Genomic DNA, 20,075 nt, shown 5'->3' on the forward strand with positions numbered 1-20,075 from the left:
ACTGATAGAGATCTTTAATTTAAAAACCGAGTAAGTTTATTCATTGGGACAGTGCAACAAAATACCCCAGGGACAACACATTCCACTCCAACAATTAAAATCGCATTAAAAAGCAGATAGGAAAGTCTGAGTCTTAAAGAGAACTGGCACAAAAGCTAGTGCTTTTCTTCGGTTCAATATATTTATCTTTGGGTGACAGAGATAGTCACTGATTAATTTTTTAGGTACTTAATTTACAACTTCATTGCTTCTATTTGCAAGTCATTCTGTTCCTTAAAGATGCTAGCTTGGGACTGGAGGACCATCATCTGCAGGCACTTAAGAGGGGGCAGTTTTGAGAGAATGGGGATGTAGGGTTCAGTCCCACACTTATTGTTGGGAAGAGACCCATCTGGGAGCTACTAGATACTCTAAATAGATATTGCCCCCAATTGCTTCTCTCTGAAATCTGAGGTATGCAAAAGAAGTCCAGTTCCACTCCTAAGAGCAGTTTCTGCTGGAGCTGAGAGGGTGCAAGCAGGCACACAGAGAGCACAGGACTACAGCAAGCTTACAGCAGGTGTTGCTCGAGGGAGCTGCTAGTTTCTGATCACTGAACCAATTTTTGCTGTAGAGGTCATCCTCTTGGAAATGCTGCAGGTAGGTCTCACACCCATAGCAGCCTATTCTCGTTCATACCTGTCACTGTGCTTCAACTGAGCTTTACAAGCCCAACAGGATTCTTTAACACATAGCAATTATGTACCTTTTGCTAGCACTTTCTGCCCAATGATTTCAAAATACTTTATGAGCGTCACTGAACCAAGCTTAAAATTCTCTGACCCACAGGGGAACCGAGTACAGTGAATGTCTGCAACAAAACAGCAACAGAGTTCATCTCCTGAGTCCCAGGCCTGAACTTATCCTTCTTCTCCTTTAAAATTCTTTTTTTCCTCCAACCTATTACTTACAGCAAGAAGGACAACGTTTATTCTGCAGAAGTTTATTAATCCCAATACAGACAAGTGACTTCTGGTATGATTACATGAGCTCCCAATTCCCTATGGAAGTTGGCTGTCCAGTCCATGTCAGCATAATCTCCTGGTCTCAGCTGTCTGTATTTCGTTTATGTCTCTTGGCTCTGCTGTTCTCCTGATGGTGACTGTCTTCAGAGGGTGCTTGGCCCTTTCCGTTTGTCCCAGATTCCTCTGGAAATTTCTGACCTTCAGCCAACACCTGCCGAATAGTCATGTTAATGCGGGAAGACTGCAAGTACTTGGCACAGACCTGCCAATCCTCCTCAGAGCTGTGCTCAATGACCGAGCCAACAGGAAGGTCTGAAGAAAGTTCTTGGTCCAGGCACGAAGGCAAAGCTGTCCCTTCAGGGTTGGGGAGGACCCGGGGGACAGCATGGTACAGCAGACGGCTGAAGCCAGACATCACCATGATATCTCCACTGTGCATGAACATTGCTGTTGGGGCCTCCTCCCGCTTCAGGCCCCCAAGCAAAAATATCGAGGATTGCCCAAAACTAGAGATGGTATAAGGACAGAGACAGAAAACAAATTCAGGTAGAGAACAATTACGCAATATGTAGAGTCCTGGTTAACTGGAGAAGTTCCAGCTGACTGGAAATTAGCAAATGTAACACCCATCTACAAGAAGGGTCGGAAGGACGATCCAGGGAACTATAGGCCTGTCAGCCTGACCTCGGTGCCAGGCAAGGTGATGGAACAGATCATCCTGAGTGCCATTACATAGCACATGCAGGACAATGGGGGCATCAGGGCCAGCCAACATGGATTCATGAAAGGCAGGTCCTGCTTGACCAACCTGGTCTCCTTCTATGACCAAGTGACCCGCTTAGTAGATGAGGGCAGGGCTGTGGATGTAGTCTATCTAGACTTCAGTAAGGCATTCGACACTGTCTCCCACAGCATCCTCCTAGACAAACTGGCTGCCCGGGGCTTGGATGGGTGGACTCTTCGATGGGTTAAAAACTGGCTGGATGGCCGAGCCCAGGGAGCGGTGGTGAATGGGGCAAAGTCCAACTGGCGGCCGGTCACTAGCGGTGTTCCCCAGGGCTCAGTTCTGAGGCCGGTGCTGTTCAATATCTTTATAGATGATCTAGACGTAGGGATTGAGTGCACCCTCAGCAAATTTGCAGATGACACCAAGCTGGGTGGGAGTGTCGATCTGCTGGAGGGTAGGAAGGCCCTACAGAGGGATCTGGACAGGTTAGATAGATGGGCCGAGACCAATGGCATGAGGTTCAAGAAGAACAAGTGCCGGGTCTTACACTTCGGCCACAACAACCCCATGCAGCGCTACAGGCTGGGGGAAGAGTGGTTAGAAAGCGGCCCGGCGGAAAGAGACCTGGGGGTGCTGATCGACAGCCGGCTAAACATGAGCCAGCAGTGTGCCCAGGTGGCCAAGAAGGCCAATGGCATCCTGGCCTCTATTAGGAATAGTGTAGCCAGCCGGTCTAGGGAAGTGATCGTCCCTCTGTACTCGGCACTGGTGAGGCCGCATCTTGAGTACTGTGTCCAGTTCTGGGCCCCGCACTTCAAGAAAGATGTTGAGGTGTTGGAGCAAGTCCAGAGGAGGGCGACCAAGCTGGTGAAGGGTCTGGAGGGTCTGACCTATTAGGAACGGCTGAGGGAGCTGGGGTTGTTTAGCCTGGAGAAGAGGAGGCTCAGAGGTGACCTTACTGCAGTCTACAACTACCTGAAGGGAGGTTGTAGTGAAGTGGGAGTTGGCCTCTTCTCCCGGGCAACTAGCGATAGGACAAGAGGACACAGCCTCAAGCTTCGCCAGGGGAGGTTCAGGTTGGACATTAGGAAGAATTTCTTTACAGAAAGGGTTATTAGACATTGGAATGGGCTGCCCAGGGAGGTGGTGGAGTCACCATCTCTGGATGTGTTTAAGAAAAGACTGGACATGGCACTTAGTGCCATGGTCTAGTTGACATGGTGTCAGGGCAACGGCTGGACTCAATGATCCCTGAGGTCTCTTCCAACCTGGTTGATTCTGTGATTCTGTAAGAAAATATTAGCAGCTAAATCCCTTTATGAAAAAAACAAACAAGCCCGAACAAGGAAACCAGATGGATTCCTAGTAACAACTTCACAATAAGAACATGGAAAACAGACTAAGAGGCCTGGTTCAAGGTAGGCACAGTGTGAGCAGTTGCCCTGCCAGGTTTGAAGCTCTACTGAGGTATTTCATCCTTGCCTGCTAGTACCCAATTGCTGCTCTGCTGCTTTAGAACAGAATTGTGCTGCGTGGAAAGAGCTCTTCCACTCCGGGTGCCACATCCATGCTATTCACGCAGTCTTCAAAGCAAAACCTATGCCCTTGAGCTACATCTTCCTACTATTCAAATATTAAGAGAGTGATAATACACTCAATTAGCAAACTACATCATACTGACTTCCTATAACCATATGCAACCACAGGAAAAAAGCCACCAATCCTTCCGCAACACTCAAGTGCTTTCCTTCGCTCACCTGAATGATAAAAGGGGCCGAGAATGGTCTAGTTCAGACTCATCCACATGAATTCCCAGTGAAGAGTCAAAATGATAGTAGTTCAAGATCCCTGCTTGAGCTTGGAAACCCTGGAACCCGCAGGCTGTGGCCACTTGTTCTGACAGGAACGCAAGGTCTGAGGGGAAAGGAGTGTGGTGATTTGCTGAGTACTTCTGGAGGAAGGAGAGCAGGGAAAAAAAAACAAAACAAACCACACCCAGAACATCAGAGCAGCAAATACAATTGGAAACAAACATTGAATGAGAACTCCGAAGTCTGGCTGATAGTCATAGAGAAGGACATCATATTTGCCTGGAAAATGACTACAACATAGGCAGAACCACAGCAAGTTTACCTCTTATCATTTAATTCTGGGCCTATGCTGCGACTACCAGAGATTCAATTAATTGTGGAGTTAATCATTGTATCTGGATGGCAAACTTGAAGTCAGTAAGATTAGTACCTAAGGTTATTACCAATACCCTGAGGATCTACTTGGTCACCACCTAAGGCTGCCAATGGACAGGCAGTTCTGTATCTCATCAACAGAGCTCTGAAACAAGCATCTTTGTTCCTTCTTTGAAGAATAAGACAAACAGGAGTCAATTGCAAACCTACTTCTTCTCTCTCCCATGAGTGATTCTGAGAGGACTGGAAGGGAATAACCAAGTTTTTATTAAAGCCACCCAGTAAGAGGCTGACCTGGCAAATACAAGGCTGCAAGCAGATTTGGTGAAGTATCTGCAATATACTGACAAGACTGCATATTCACTCTACCATCCCTTCTCAGCCTCCATCCGCCTCAGTCTTATGAAAAAGTTTATTTTGGTCAGGAGCCCCAAAGTAGCTGTGAGTTGGTGACACTGTACTCTACTGGTTCAGACTCTAAGTTCAGCATCACATCAGCAGCAGTCTCTTCCTGCTCTCTCACTCACCCCTCCAAAGAGGAGTAGTTTGTCAGAAGTAGCTGTCTTCAAGCACTCAAGGTCATTCTCACCTTAAGAAGTTAACAATGCTTTTGTGACCATCCCTTTTGGTAGGGTAAAAATGCTCACTTACCCTGAAATAGAGTCACAGGTCTAGAGCTGAGTATATGCTGTCATGTTACCTTTAAAAGGAATCAATGCAGCAATGGACTTTTGGTGTTAAATCCTTCACAGTCAACTAATACAGATTAAAATGTTCTTACAAACATGGTTTGTTACAGCCTTTCCTCAAGACTGTCTTGTAGGATCATAAGCATTTTATTCCATGATACCCTCCTCTGTCTGCCATTCTGAGTGCTTACAGCTAAGAAAAATGGAGAAGAATTTAATTTTAATACCTTAGTATCCCAATTATAATGGTAACCAAGGGTCACCCAGCGTAGCTTCTCCAATAAGCTTCTGGGCTCCCATTTACTAGAACCTTTCCTTCTGCAAAGACAAAATGGAAAGAAATAGGATATGTGTTAATTTCTGAGGGGTCTTCTGGTAGCGCAGCATACAGTAATGAGATTCACTCATCCGTATGACAGCCTATTAAAACCATCAATGCTAAACTGTTATTTTCAGTGCCATTATTTTTTTCCTCCAAAGACCTTGAAAATTCAGTTCATGCAGTTTGTGCAAGCTATAGGGCCTATGGCTGACTGCTGTCAGTTTGAAAGTGCCATTTTCAACATGGTACATAACGGGTTATCAGATGGAGACAACACAATAACTGGTGCAGATTCAGAAGTCAGAATTCAGCATGTACTATTTGAGCACCTGAAAGTGAAAGAACAGAATCTGTGAAGATCTAAAAGCTGCAAACATAAGGAAAAATATTCTATGCACTTAATGGAAAATGACAAGAAAGAAAAATGCTTCGCCTGACAGCGAAGCATATCAAGCTGCATAATACTGCAAAGGACTGTTAGTTCTACTACTTGGTACTTTTACAAGAAGCCCTTAGGACGGACTGACTCAATGTTCCATAAGAAGCGAGACTGCTCTAGCTATGACCATACACTTCTTGTAATGCCAAGAAGTCTACATTGCAGGTATCTCCCATCCAGACTGCTATGCAGGACAAAAAACCTGTTCATCTCAAGTGATAGCCCTAATGCAGAGGGCCTCAGTGGTCTGAAGCCACACGCCAATTTACCATTCTTACTTGAAGGTGGTGAAGGCAGGAAGAGACCTCAGGAATGGACTTTTACTATGGCCTATGGAAAAGTCCTTAAAAAGTTAAAGAGTATTACTATAGTAAATCAGATAGAAACATGGTAGTGACAAATACATAAACAAAGGTACACATCTATCTTCTAGTCCCAATTATTCCAGCAATTTCAGCTTCTTTTCTCAAGCTAAGTCATGTGTTATGGTAAAGAAAGAAAGAAAAGGGAAATGCACTCAGAACATCATGATAAACAGTAGCACCAGATGGTTGGCTCTCATTTACAGCCTCATTAGTTCAGTAAGACATGCTTTCTCTTACAAAACAGGATTCATATTTGTGCTGCCATGGTCAAGTCCCAGCCAAGCATCTGCATTTAATGTGCACTTCTACATGGATACACAGCTTGTTTCTGCCCTTCACCTATACCATACTGATAGCTTCTAAGCTAAACCAGGAACAGGAGTAAAAGGCCAGTTTCTTTACCTTTAGTAATTTTTCATAGCTCAGATTATTGAAAGAAAGTAATCTTTCCAGTTTCCATCTTTGTCATAGGGCAATAGCAACTGCAATTGCTATAATGCAGCAACACAGTAACTGTCAAATACATGCTGCTTGGAACGATTTATGGAGCCTAGAAGCTGGCAACACAGAATTTAGAAAAGGGAGAGCCCACAACTCGTTCCTCTACATCTTTCAATCAACAAACTTAATGTTCATAATTCAACATTTTTAGCACATGCCTTTTGGAAGTGCTGTTCTTTCGCTACAGTGCTAGAGTGTTTGGACAACAGCAGGAACCCTGCTGTTGGCAGGTATGCTTGATAGGTCCTTATTCCCAGAACTTAGCATTTTGCATGTGATTTCACATGTGATTGCTGAGCAGAGGAAAGTCTGAGTGTTATGTATCTGGAAACAATGAGTTCCTAGAGCTGTAGCAGCAGGTGCTCCTACAAGAAAGCACAGAGAAATTCTGGTATAACTATGTTAAAAAGAGAACAAGACTGAACAGCAGGGGGCTTTAGTGTGAAGCTCCCTTTTTTCTTTATTCACTGGTAAATGACTGCATCTATAAAATCCCCTCAGCCTTTTTCTATATACACAAGGAGATATATATATCCCTTGCAGGGATGCTCTACCCTCTTCTACACTTTTAATTTTCGTCAGCACTACAGAAAATACCCAAACTCCACTTTGTGAAGAGAGCATAGCATGCACTTCTAGGAACTGTATGGACTCTCCCTACCGTGTGATTCCTGCATCCTGAAAAGAGCAGATAAGCCATGACCCAAGCACATGTATGCATCTTCCTGATAGCTTTAAAAAGCATTAAAGTTGTGTCCAATCTTGGAAGCAGACCTCTTTGCAGTTAAGCACTCTGTTTCTCCCCTCCCTGAAAGGCTTTCACTCCAGATACTAGACAAGTTGGCTAGTTTGATTTGCTGTCCCCTGGGTAAAAGCAAAAACAGCAGTTTGCTCACTTGAAGACTCAGGCAAGTGCTTAATAAAACTGCCAGTGTTTCTGCCAGCCATCACTCTTGCAAACACTGTTTTCATCTGAACTGGATTCAGCTGCAAATTAACCTCTGTTCTGATCATTCTCTGTGTGTGCTGGAGGTGCTGCTGGGAAAGGCCTGTCAAGCTGGAACAGTATCCCACTTTTTTCAGCTTTAGGGCACAACGCACAATACTTTCAAAGAACGATTTTTCATCCTTGATGGAACACAAAAAAGGTGCCTGAATTTCTGTAACTAATTCTGACTAAGCCTGGAAAACACAAGTGGGGGCATAACTTCTCTCCTAGGTGCAAATATTTAGAAGTCCAAATCTTGCTTTTGCCATTCTATATCTTGTAAATGTTAAGAGTATTTTTGAAGAAAAATCTCAGCATGTGAATTTTAACTAAGAGATTGAGGTGGAAGATGAGAGTTGTAGGGAACTCTGGTCACTCCATCACATGAAACAATCATTATGAAAAATGAGCAGTGAAATCAACAAGGTAATGATAAATACCCAAATAACTAAAAGATTGTGTACTGTAAACAGCCTCTATCTTGTATGTATTTTTACAGGTGACTCTAATTAAAAAAAAAAAGTCTTTAAAATGTGGACTTCAAAACTTTCTACTTGACTTCAAAACTTGGACAAATTCTCCATTAACATCCAAATCAGGCAGAGGAAAGGCAGCTGTGTCACCCACAAAACTCTGAACCTGTGGGAATCTTTCAGAGTAAACAGGATTGCCGTTAAAATGGTACATTTAATCACCATCTCAGACTGAATTAAAAACACCTCACACACCCCAAAACAAAGAAATACTTTGGAAAATAAAACCACAGAAACTAGATGACTTGAGAAGTTCAAAAAAGTGCAGATCAACAGCCTTTCAATTACAGTATACTAGGTCTGACAGCTGACTGGGAAGAAGACCTAGCATGAGTGAGGTGTTTGGAAAGGATCCCTTTTGCCTCTAGGAAAACTGAGGCCTAGAGGGACTTCATTGTTCCACTTGTAGTTGAGCTTAGCAAGCTTCCAAGCACCATGGCATCAGCCAGGGTCACTATTTTACATTTGACTTATGGCTTTGGAATAATTTGCTACTAGAAAATCCCATAGTGAGTGTGAAAGCAGAGAATTAACAAGGACGGACATCAAGCTATGGAAAACCCATCTTTAACTTGGCATGTCTGACACCATCTGTACACCACCAGCGTTTTCAGCTTCCCTTCCCTGCTCATTTTTCTTAGACCTTCTCAGAGCTGAGACCTTCTGGCTCCATTAGTTTGGACCACCAAAGGTTACTGTGGACTTACCTCAGCTGCTCCTTGCTCTGTCCCCACAGGTCAATGGTCTTCTCAGGAGCCATGTGCAGGTCCAGGTTGCAGACGCTGGGTTTCTGGGGGTATAGCTTGAGACACTGTTTCACCCAGTGACGCTGGCAGCCCGGAAGAAAAGGGTTTGCTATGAAAATAAACCCTGGCCAGAGAGAAAAAGGGAGAGGGCGGAAAGAAATTATGATTAGGCATTTCCCTGTTTTTTCTAAAACTAGAGTAAAGGATAGGGGTCAGAGGTGCTGAAAAAGCACCTCAGACATACAACCACCGACTTTGCATGTAAGCTGATGAAATCCATTAACAGGTCTGAATAGTTAAAACCTATTCTTTTTTTTTAGTACAAACAAATGGGGGCCATAAGGTAGAAGGCAGGGAGAGCAGCCAACACTGGTTCAAGTAAAAAATGACAACAAAGGACATATCTGTGTAAGGCATATTGATTACAGGCAGATAAAGGAGTAAGAACTTGGAAAGCCACTTGCTTTGGAGTAAATTTGATTTTTAAAGTATTTAGCAAGATTTTTCTCTTGAACCCTGCAAAGTTAAAGTAATTCTGGCCTAGTTTTTCAGACTTCAAACTAACCTTGTCACTGCCTCTGAACTCATACGGTCTTCTTATTGCTACTTCAGTGTCATAAACTACAGAGAACAGTCCATGGGCTGAGCAAGTCTCTAGTAACGTAACCTGTCCTCTCCTTTGCTTCATGCTTATTTCCAGGTATGTCTGGTTGTATCCATCTTTGTATTTTGGAATGGTAATACTCACCAAAGGGGATGAAAGTCAAATTATATCCCAAATTGCTTGTTGCTGACTGCAAATACTTTGCAGTCATTGTTAATTAACAAAACAAAATAAACATGTAGCTAGTCTACACATTCATTTAGCCAGGCACCTCAGGCAGAGTTCAAGCAGCAGCCCAAATAAGAGGGTTAGCAGAGATGTAATGGATTGATTTGGTCTATATCTTAACAGAGTCCTTGACATAAGATCTGCCATCACCAGGAGTGCTAAAAGGAGTCTTCACTGGAATTTTCTCCCCAGCACCCCAGGGGTGTTTCCTTCCAGGCCAGGATAAACAGTATCGATGAATGAGTGTCTGACGGGAAGATACTATTAATCTATATTGTACCTACTCTGAAAATCAAGGCACTCTCTCAAAGACTGTCAATTCAGTAAGACTCACCAACAGAAAATTCACATACAAAGAGAGATAAGGGTATAGGAGGAACAAAGGAAAATGAGGTTTCAAGGTTTTGCCTTACTGTGTCTTTTTGAACTTCTCAGTTGTATCAAGTTAAACAGAGTCAAAAATAGATGAAAAAGGAAGATGCAAGGCTAGGAGTCTCAGTAGGATACAAACTTGCCTTGTGGCCTTATGTAAGTGGTAATAAAAGCACAGAAAAAGCTTCCTGCCAGCACACCTCACAAGATTAAATTAACTGGTTAGAAAAAGAGCCTTCAGTGTATTAATAATATACTGTCATTCATTTCACTCCATTCCCTTCACCTTCAGACTACGGCAGCCTTCTGACAGGTCTGGTTACAAGAAGTTTCTTTGCCAGAAGCATTAAATTTACTTTTTGTTGGCCTCTGCATAGAACAGAACAATAATGCCCTTCCCATCTACAGCTTTGGATGAGGGGTTCTCAAAGCACTTTACTACATTCATGAAATTACACTCTACTACATGTGTATTATCTCCAGGTATTAATGAAGGAATTGAAGCCTAGAGGGCTAGTTACACACAGAGCTGAGAACAAGAACCCAAATTTTATGACTCTTGTATGAGAAGCTTAGTACATGCTCATGTCTCTCCAAACCTTTCATTGCTTACTCCTAAGAAACCAGATTAGTCTAGATTTACAAAAGCAAGAACAACAAAAGAGTGGGTTACTGTTGTGCTTCTGACGTCAAGAAAGGCAGAAAATCCTGAATTTCTAACAGTTGCAGAGTTATACTATAAAATTCTACACTAACATTCGAGACTAATAGCTCCTGGGAGGGCCAATAGTGCTAGAAATCAGTGATTTACCACACATGGAATGGGCAAAAGATGAATTCTTTGGGGATCTGTATACTAAAGGAATCTGCCTTGAGGAAGCAGATGTAATTCTCTTACTGCAACAAAATCTTGCAGCACAATCTTGCAACACACTATGAATTAATTTACATGTAGTGAAAGTGGTCCCCAGCCTCAGTCAAAGGAAGGATAAGACACGCATACATCTAGCAACAACCCCTCATAAAACCAATTTGTGTCAGTTACAAAGACCCAAAGACAGCATCACACACATTTCACAGAACTCAGGACACTGCAACAGAAATTCACCCAGCTTCCCTAGTCCTATATTTCATTGCTCCCTGTGGTGAGAAAACCAAATGACTTCCCTTCCATTTGCCCACAGACAAACTAAAGAAATTCTAACTTATTTTAGAGGGCTATTGGGGCAGTCGGTTAAATATCTTATAGCGCTTTAGGATGTCCAGATAAAGGGAGCTGGAAAAGGATAAAATATTATTCTTGTCCACACATGACTTGATTCTAAACAGGACTGAGAATTTGTAATATATTTGCATTTCATTTTAGTAGTGAAATGTTTTCTTTGTCAAAGCAAAAGAAAAATGCAGTTAAGTGGAACACTTGTGATTCCCCCCCCATTTAATTGCTAGGAAAGATGTTTAGACAGACATAAAATGACAAGTCAGACCAAGCAAAGGCAGCTATAATATGACAGGTAAGTGGAACAAAAAATTTATAGAGGCAAGAAAAGGTGGAAGCCTTTCTCCTGAAGTTATTCAATTCCCTGTGATTAACCATGCCAGATGGTTAGTGTGTCTGCCTCAGTAGGCTGGCTTCATAGCAACCCACACAGACACTGACTCCAGTCCTGATGAACCAAAAGAAACATGAGAAAACCCAAAACCAAACAAAAATCCCTGAAATAAGGAGGAACTGGGGAACTACAAACTCATCAGCCTTACCAAAACCCCTGGTAAGATTATGGAGCAAACTTTCATGACAGCCATTTCCAGACATAAGGTGGTTGGGAACAACCAGCATGGATTTACTGAAGGCAAATTTTGCCTAACCAGCCTTACTGCCTGCTACACTGAGATACCCAGACAAGGGCAGAGCGATGCTGCTTACCTTGGCTTTAGCAAAGTCTTCCAGTCAGTCTCCTGGCACCATTGGAGCCAAACTGGGCTCATGGATTTTATGGGTAAACTAAAAGGGTGAGCAAAAGCTGTCTGGGCCACCAGGCATAAAGAATAGTGATCTGATGTTTCAAAGTCTAACCAGCGGCTGTTATGAGCTGCGTTCCTCAGGTTGACCCTGGGGCCAAGACTGATAACTACATCTACATCAACAACCTGGACAATGGGATGTTCATCCTCATCACACTTACAGATAACACTAAATTGGGGCAGCAGTGGATATGCTGGAGGCTACTGCTGCCATTGAAAGAGACCTTGACAAACTGAAGGAATGTGCCAACAAGAACCTCAGAAGTTCAACAGTGATAATCCTGCACCTGGGGCAGAATAACTCCATGCAAGAGTATGACCTGAGGACCAGGGAGCAGCTCTAAATCAAAGGACAAATTTTGATTAGATATAAGGTGAAAAAAATCACAAGAGCCCAGAGAGGAATAGGTGCCCAGAGAGGGTGTGTAATCTCTATCTTTGGAGATTTCCAAAACTCACCCATACAAACCTCTGAGCAACCTGATCTAACTTTTAACTTGACCCTGCTTTAAGTAGGGAGTTGGACTAGACCTCTGGAGGTCCCTTCCAGCCTAACATCTTTCTGTGATTCTACCAGGTGACCTGCAAACCTAAGATCCATTTCAGTTTTCTAAATAACCTGCCTAATGAAATTACTCTGTACCTTGAATAGGACACGAGGTTCTTAGTCACTTATTGTACTCAGTATTCTACAGCAGTAAGTAGATGCCTCACTTCAGCCCTGAAATGACTGTATTTCAGTCACTTACCTGATTTTCATGATACATGTTGAAGAAAAATAGATGTTACAGAAACAGAAAAAATCTCGATCAAAGGCAATAGGAATCCATTCTCATGAGGGATGGCCTGGTTGATCAGAGACTGTGAAACAACTGGCCCTTCTGTTCTCACCTTCACATATATTGCTGCATCCTACCTTTTAACTGACTTGTTTGTCCTCCTGCACTTAAAATAACATTAAATTACACTTACACAAACCAAAATAGCTTTTTCAGGCAGGGCAAGGAGGATAAGATGGAAGATGCCTGAATTCAAAGCAACAAGGTTGTGTTTAATTTTTCTTGAAATCAGAAGTACCTACCCGGATACCCATTAAGGCCATAGGCTTTCCACTGGCTAACTGGCTGTAATCCTGCTCTGTAGGCATCTTGATCACTGACTGAAGAAATACTGAGCTGTGATCTGAACACCTGGCAAAAGAAAACAGACCTGGTTAAAAAAAAAAAAAGAAAAAAGGAAGAAATACAAAACTCACCAAAAAATAGCACCTATAAGAAAGAGCATATTCCAAGGTAAGTCTTGCGAAAATGTCAACTGTACCACAGAACTATTGTCTAAGCAACTGTGACCAGAACAGGGCACGTTGCTAACAGAGCTAGTATGTACTCAACACAGAAGGTACCTACAGTTTTTACAATACTTAGGGATCAGGAGAGATGTCCTCCATTCATAAAAACCCCAAACAATTTATACCAATGAGAAAAAATTCAGCACTGTTTGTCCATTTCCACAGTACAGCCTCATCACTATAACAATCTCCATTGGAGCACAATATTTAGTACCCGTAACACTTTATACCTCCAAAGAATGTTCCAAATACATGTTGCTCATGATCCCATAGGGTAATGGGATCATTATTCTCATCTGTAATTTACAGAAGAAGCAGTACAGTGATGAAGTGGCCGAAGTTGCCTGATGTGAAGGACTGCAGAAACCCTGTAAATTCTGAATACTACATTGCCACTTCTGTTTCCAACACCAGGGTCAACAGCTCAAGGCTTAGCAAGATACATTTTCTTGACATACTCTCTTGGGTCGCAATAACGTGTATTTACGCTGCAATAAGCCAACACTTGCTGAAAAAAAAAAACCCCTCATCCACTGTGTTCCCACTCCCTTATCCCCTTAGGACTGGGAACCATCTTAGGGAGAGCAGGGTAGAGGCAGGTTGGTTTTGTTCTGGCTTAGTTCCCCAGTCCAGCTCTTCATGTTGCTGTGCAAAAGCACAGGCTCGTATAAGGAAAGAGCTGGCCAGACACAGTGGGAATAAGCAGGCAGAGACAGGCAAGACTTTGCTTATGACAATTTCAAGTGTATATGAAATTAAGGCCTTTGCATGCAGACTCTGCTGGTGAATGTGTAGATCAGTGCCTCTGCAGGCTGACAGCTCTGGTTAATGTCTTCTGAGCAATGGGTCTAAATGATGTACATAGAATTTGTAAGAAAACTCTAAACTAGTGTTGGGCAGTGGCTTCTGGCAATGTGCTCAGTCTTGCCAATTTTTCAGCTTTCTGCTCAAAGCAGCTTTGCGACTGCCAGTCTTGAAGAGCTTAGTTCAGAGTCCTGTCTGCAGAACGCCCCCAGGAAGGCTCTTCCTTTGACTAAAACTCTGCCACCTCTCTGCCTTCTCAAACTGCTTACACATCAGCTGCTGCCAGGGCTTCTGGAGAACAGCAGCTGTTTCTATGCTGAAGAATTACATGTGCTGAATCAGTTAAATAAGCCTGGTAGCAGGGCAGCTGGGGTATGCCACACTTCACTGAAGACCTCAATCACTTGAAGCAGTTTTCTGAGAGAAAAGGAACAATAGTATCTGAGCCAATCTGCCTGGCCTGTAGCTCTTCTTAAAGAGAAAAGCCAGATGTTTTTAACCTGGAGGAAAGAGGAATAAAAGATGCTTTCACTAGCAAGCTATCAAGTGATCTTAGAAGGCAACAGGCACAAAGAGAATGATATGGAGAGGGGACAGATGCTTGTGATGCTTTCAAGTACTCTGAATTTCCCAGAAGGGCTGTAATGCTGGAATCCTTTATTTGATAAAGGATTGCTGCAAGCTCCAGAAAGGCTGAAATGTTAACAACTCCCTTGTTTAATGCTAACGCCTTGAACAATTTCACATGGGTCAGGTTTTGTGTCCCATTAACAATATCAAAATTATAGCCTGAAGAAGACAGAAAAATATATATTCTAATACAACAGTAAAAAGAAAAGGCTAAGTAATTGAACTATGAAAAATTAGACAGAATTTCATTTTAACTATATTCCCTACTCCCTTTTTTCATATAGGCTTGTATGTAGAAAATCCCTGGTTAACAATACTTCAGCAGATATCCGTTACCCTTTTGTGAGGTGACAAAACAGAAGATGAGTTTAAAGCATCACTTCTCCATCACTCAAGGCATGGTGAACCACTAACCATGATGGCTACTACTTTCAGATGTGCTCCTGACTGCATGCTCCTAGTCCACTGCAACGGTTCGACTTGCCCTGGTGTCTAAGCCAAATGTTTATTACACGGGAGTGAGAAAGAAGAAACTTTACCAAGGGGTAAACAGCAAGAACCCTGGGCACACACTGCACAGCCGGGTGAAGCTGATCCCAGCTCCCTCTCCAGCTCACCCGGGTATTTCAGGGTCAAGACAAGGACCAGAAGGCCCAGGAAACAGTGTCAGCTCCAATAGCGAAACTTGCTTTTTTTCCATACACGTTTCTTTGCTTCCCTTAAGTAACGTGTGGGTCTATTAGAGGCTCTGGAGATCCCTTACTGCAGCACAGAGAGAATTAAACATTACGGGAGTAAATAAACATAAGCAAAAGTGGTAAATCTGTGAACAGGCAGTGTGCTGGCCCTCCGGCAGGGTCCTCTAACCCCACGGGCAGCCAGGCCAAGGGGGCCCTGGGCGAGCCTGCCTCTGGGTGCGGCGGGCAGAGGGGCCCTGGCCCCTCAGAGCTGCACGCCCGCCCTCAGCTGCTCGTCTCTGGCTAGTTTTTAAACGCGACAGCGACCCGTACGGGGCTCAGCGCTGGAGGGCAGCGTCTTGTAGCCAGCAACAGGACAGCATTAGAGACTTGGCGTCGAGCACGAAGAGCAGCAGTAGGTGGGAAGAACAGGCTACAGCAACACCGCCCCAGCACCGCGCTGAACCACCGCGACAGCGCTCAGAGGGCAGGGCGGGCCCGGAGCGCGCCGCGCCGCCCGGCCCCTCGCCGCGGGGCGAAGGCAGGAGGAGCCCAGCGTTACCTGGCCCCCCGGCACGGAGAAGTCCACCACAGCCCGCAAGTCCGACGCGTCGCGCTGCCGGTAAAAGCGAAAAAGCCGGCGGAAGGCGTCCTCCCCACCCTCTCGGGTCAGGGCCGCCGCCGCCGCCATTTCGGCCAGGCGCGGCGGGCGGTGCTGCGCACTGCCGGGGCGGGGCCGGCGCCGGCCGCCCCTTCCCCTCCGCCACAGCTCCCAAGATGGCGGCGGCCAGCGTGGTACGGGCGGTGAGGCGCCGCTCCGGGAGGCTCTTCGATATCTTCGTGGCTGAGGTTCCCTGGACGGTGTCGACCAGTGAGTCTGTACCGCCTCCCTCGTCCCCCACCGGTGCTGGGGCGGGCCGGGCGGCGCGGGAGGAGGCGGCCCCGCCGTATGTGCCGGAGTAGGCCGTGGGGGGCTGGGCTAGGGCGGCTGCGGGGGTGGCTGCACGGGCTGCCAGGCCCGTGTAACCAGGTGTGCGTTTCTCCCCCAGAGGAGCTGAAGGAGTACTTCTCCCAGTTCGGGTCCGTGCAGAGGTGCCAGCTGCCGTTTGTGAGTACCCGCTCGCTCTCCAGGCCCCTCTTCGTGTCTTCTCGGTAAAACGGGGAAGAGCCGCCGGCTGGTGCTCGCCCCGAAGCCGGCTCCCTCGGAGCTGCTCTCTTGAAGCCTCTTCGGGTACTCGTCAGATTTTCGGTGCTCTCTCAGTTCTTTCTCCCAGTGGGAGCCACCGCTTGTCTGCGAGCTGCACATCTCCTTGAAGCTGAGTGGTTTCCATGGGCTTTGAAAGGGTTTTACATAAAGCATATCCTTCAGGTCCTGTTGATGCTGCCATTTCTGAATGATTAATCTAAAAGTGTTTTGAGCTTCCCTATAATCGTGTTATCTTTCTTTTGACAAAGAATAAAAGTGTTTATGTGCCTGGTCTCACTGGCCTAAAAAAACCTAAAGTATGAACTAACAATCTTTTTCTCTGTGGGTTCATACCCCATCCATAGTGTGGGGCAAACACAAAAACTGCAGCCTCTTCAGGATGCTCCCAAGCTGTCAGCTGTTCATGCCTCTGCCGTTTAGGTTATCTTCTGAGCACTGTAGGTCAGGGATAATAGTGTCTAGTGCAGTTTCTTAGAGATAAACAGTCAAAAAAATAGTTCCTTTCCCACTGTTACGGGTAAGCTGCATGTCATTGCTGAAGTAGTAGAGGTTCTCCTGCCTGATTGTGTTTCTCCATGTGAAATAATGGTCTGTTAAATTAAGCTCAGTGCGTAGTGAACTTCAGTTAGTCAGCTTCTGGGTTCACTATGACTTGAGGACTAGTTTGGAAATGGAGAAAGATAGTTTGAAACAGTCTGGTTATTTCTGAACACTGAAGCTTAGGTGTCTGCCTGCCACGCTCTGTTCCTCAGGCCCAGGACAGAACGTATTGCTTCATTGCGAAGGCTGGCAGCTTACTATAAACCTGCCTCCATCGCTGATTAAAGCTGAACTGATGGCACGTGTGTATGCTTTGATTCAGTGATTACTTTAGGAGCGTTCATTAATGCTTAAAACTGCCAGAGATACAAAAACCTGCCAGCAGTGTGAGACACTAATTAAGCCATACCTGGGATACTGAAACCAGGCAGTGTGACTACAGTACCTTGTGGGTGAAAAACTTCAGCGGTGTTTGGAAGTGCTGCCAGCCACACCTGATGATCAGTGAATTCAGTGGCAGGGCTGTTGGGAATCCTGATGGGGATGAGGGCTGGGATAAAAGGCACTTTGGTAGACTTGGCTTTTCTGCATTATCTTCTCTTTATTGACAACTGTCTCTTTCGACTGGCAAATTATTCTTAAACATAACTTTTTTTTTTCTTTTCAGTGCAGTTAGTGCTTGTCATTTCTAATTGCATCCTGCTTTCTTAGTGTCTTAAGCAGCTGCTTTATCTTGCTGAATGCTTTTCAAGTACTGTGGCAGGCTTACTTTCAAATCAGGCAGCCGTTTAAATGTCAGTTCTGTTGTGATGGCTTAATAGTATAGAACTACTGCAGTTTGAAACAACTGGCTATGCATTATTCTAGTCTTCAACTATGACTTAAAATATTACATTGTTTTATGATTACTGGACTCAAATTGAGAGAAAGGGATGCAGAACAGCCTCTGCTAGGCCCCCGCAGGGTGTCAATGAGAATAAATATAATAAAGTGTGAAAAAGACTTCTGAAACAGCAAGTGTGCCGATTTCTCTGATAATTTCTGAATACTTAAATTGAATATCCTTAGAAAGTTTTTAACAGCCTATGGGAATAGTTTCTACAGTAACTGGATTTTATTTTTTTAAACTGGTAACTAGGACAAAGATACAGGCTTTCACAGACGTTATTGCTGGATTAAATTCTCGACTCAACAAGATGTTCAGAATGTGCTTCAGAAAGACTCTCACATACTTGAAGGTGCCAAGGTAATGTGCTAATTCCTTTAATGAAGTAATGTAATGAGTTGAGCTCTTTAATTCTGCCTTTGGTTGTACACAGTATCACAATATTGCCATACTCGTTCCAAGTGTGATTAAGTGTTTTGTCACTTAGTGTTCTTTTCATGTTTTTTAAATCATTAACTTTTGTTTATTCCCCCCCTCTCAACTTGACTCATTAGGGTCTGAGATCATACAGATACCACAGACATCACATACCAGAGGTCAAAACCTCCTGCTATGCTCAGCTAAAGGAATATGAATGTAGTAAAACTGTTCAGGAACTGCCATGCAACTTATTATTTGTAATACAGGTTTCTGCAGGTGGATTCCAACATCTAATTTGGCTGTTGGGTAGCAGGGGGAAGATGACAAAGAATGTAAAGCTAAGCTTTGAACTTCAGTGAAAATGTCTTTTTTTCTATCAATCAGCTGCCTGCTTTCATGTGTTCAAGATAACTTTAAATTAGCTTTAGAGTAGCTTTTTTTTTTTTAACTTGTTGTCTCTAACCTTTTAAATGTTAGTAAAGGAAAAAAGATGACACTTTGGCAATCTCGGTGCATTAGCATAACGGTATCAAGAGACAGTGTACACCATCAGTTAAAAACCTTTGGTCTAGTACCCACACAAAGGTGTCTATCATTGACTGGTAAGAGCCACACAACCATCATCTAGCTTCACTGCAGCAAATAAATAGAGCAAAGAAATGGCCATCCCCTTGTATGCAGTGGTGTTGACAGAGGAGGATAAAAAGACAGTGAGTCAATGGCTGCCCAAAGCCATTAATAAACTAACAAACACGTCTCATGTCAAAATCATCAGAAACTTGCATCTGGTATGTTCACTGAATAGGGGCAAGTTACTAAGAGGATTTTCTTGCAGGCTTACATGTGCTTCAGTTGACCTAGCTGCTCAGACTTAGTAGTACAGAGTGAAACCATGAGCAACAACCAGGCTGGTGTAACAGACATGATCAGTTCGTGTTTTTGAATAATTAATAAGAATTCTTCAATATCCTTCTGACAACTAGTTTCTCATTTTGAGACTTCCAATGCTAGGAGATGGTAAGAGTAGAATGAATGGGCAAGAGACTTCAGAGATGCAGTATGTTGATTGTGATAAAGTTTTTGCTTGACATGGTTCATATTACTGCAGAAGCCTTCATTAGTTGTGGTTATTTCAGTACCTGTTCCTAAGAAGAGCTGACCTGTGAGTTACAACTGTGGTGCAAAAATGGAACCAGAACTTAAGGAGTGGTTTGCCAAATTCAGTCTTAAACTGTGACAAGCCAGGCCATAGGCTGATCCCTCATAAATTGGGCTGAAAATAACTAGGTTGTTATCTGTATGCAATTACCAAAATAAATACTAGGAATAGCACAGATGAGTATTTAGTATTAATTTCTTGGAAATTATTTTGCTGCTTTTTATTCTTGAGGCTGTAAGGTAGCCACATTCACTTAATTGCCTAGGCTGCAAGGACTATGCTCTCGCAAGAGCCAAGAGGCTTCTTTACAGTGAAATAAAAAGCAGAAGGCAGGCAGTAGTTAGCTTTCTTCATTTCTTCAAAAATGCAAGCTTCTCTAGAAGCAAAATATATGAGCACTTCTCCCACTTTGTTATAGGCTAGGTTTAGACAGTTACCTTCTATGAGTTCCACTTGAAAGCACAAGCTTTTAAGATGCATTCTGCTGATACAGCTAGCAATTGCTGTGCAAATTATATTCCACTTTCCTTCAGGAGCTTAGCATTTGTGGTTATGGCTCATGGAACTGAACTGGTTATAAACTCATCTTCCACTTTCCATATGAATGTTTTAGAAGATCAGAAATTAAAAATATCAAACCTTCTTGCCTAACTAATTTGAATAATTTCCATTGTT

At 43.7% G+C, this 20,075-nt stretch overlaps 2 protein-coding genes across 2 annotated transcripts in view; one reads left to right on the forward strand and one right to left on the reverse strand.

Moving 5' to 3' along the window:
- Nucleotides 1-15,924, reverse strand: ALKBH1 (alkB homolog 1, histone H2A dioxygenase). The gene is made up of 6 exons (XM_068400210.1): nt 15,751-15,924; nt 12,811-12,919; nt 8,462-8,624; nt 4,834-4,924; nt 3,489-3,682; nt 1-1,510 (listed from the first exon to the last, which is right to left on the reverse strand). The coding sequence occupies exons 1-6, from the start codon at nt 15,877-15,879 to the stop codon at nt 1,087-1,089; spliced, it is 1,110 nt and encodes a 369-aa protein (XP_068256311.1). The 5' UTR covers nt 15,880-15,924; the 3' UTR covers nt 1-1,086.
- Nucleotides 15,923-20,075, forward strand: part of SLIRP (SRA stem-loop interacting RNA binding protein) — a 4,284-nt gene continuing 131 nt past the window's right edge. The window contains exons 1-3 of the mRNA XM_068400211.1: nt 15,923-16,059; nt 16,238-16,296; nt 18,074-18,181. Of these exons, the coding sequence (XP_068256312.1) occupies nt 15,966-16,059; nt 16,238-16,296; nt 18,074-18,181 (261 nt within the window). The 5' untranslated portion in view covers nt 15,923-15,965. The remainder of the gene's footprint in view (nt 16,060-16,237; nt 16,297-18,073; nt 18,182-20,075) is intronic.

Source organism: Nyctibius grandis, chromosome 4 (assembly GCF_013368605.1).
Source record: "Nyctibius grandis isolate bNycGra1 chromosome 4, bNycGra1.pri, whole genome shotgun sequence".
Taxonomy (NCBI): Eukaryota; Metazoa; Chordata; class Aves; order Nyctibiiformes; family Nyctibiidae; genus Nyctibius; species Nyctibius grandis.

Coding starts and splice junctions, on each gene's coding strand:
- ALKBH1 (XM_068400210.1), bottom strand. CDS start 15,879: ATGGCGGCGGCGGCGGCCCTGACCCGAGAGGGTGGGGAGGACGCCTTC. Junction 12,920..15,750: donor TCTCCGTGCCGGGGGGCCAG/GTAACGCTGGGC, acceptor TTCTTTTGCCAG/GTGTTCAGATCACAGCTCAG. Junction 8,625..12,810: donor TGGCCTTAATGGGTATCCGG/GTAGGTACTTCT, acceptor CTCTCTGGCCAG/GGTTTATTTTCATAGCAAAC.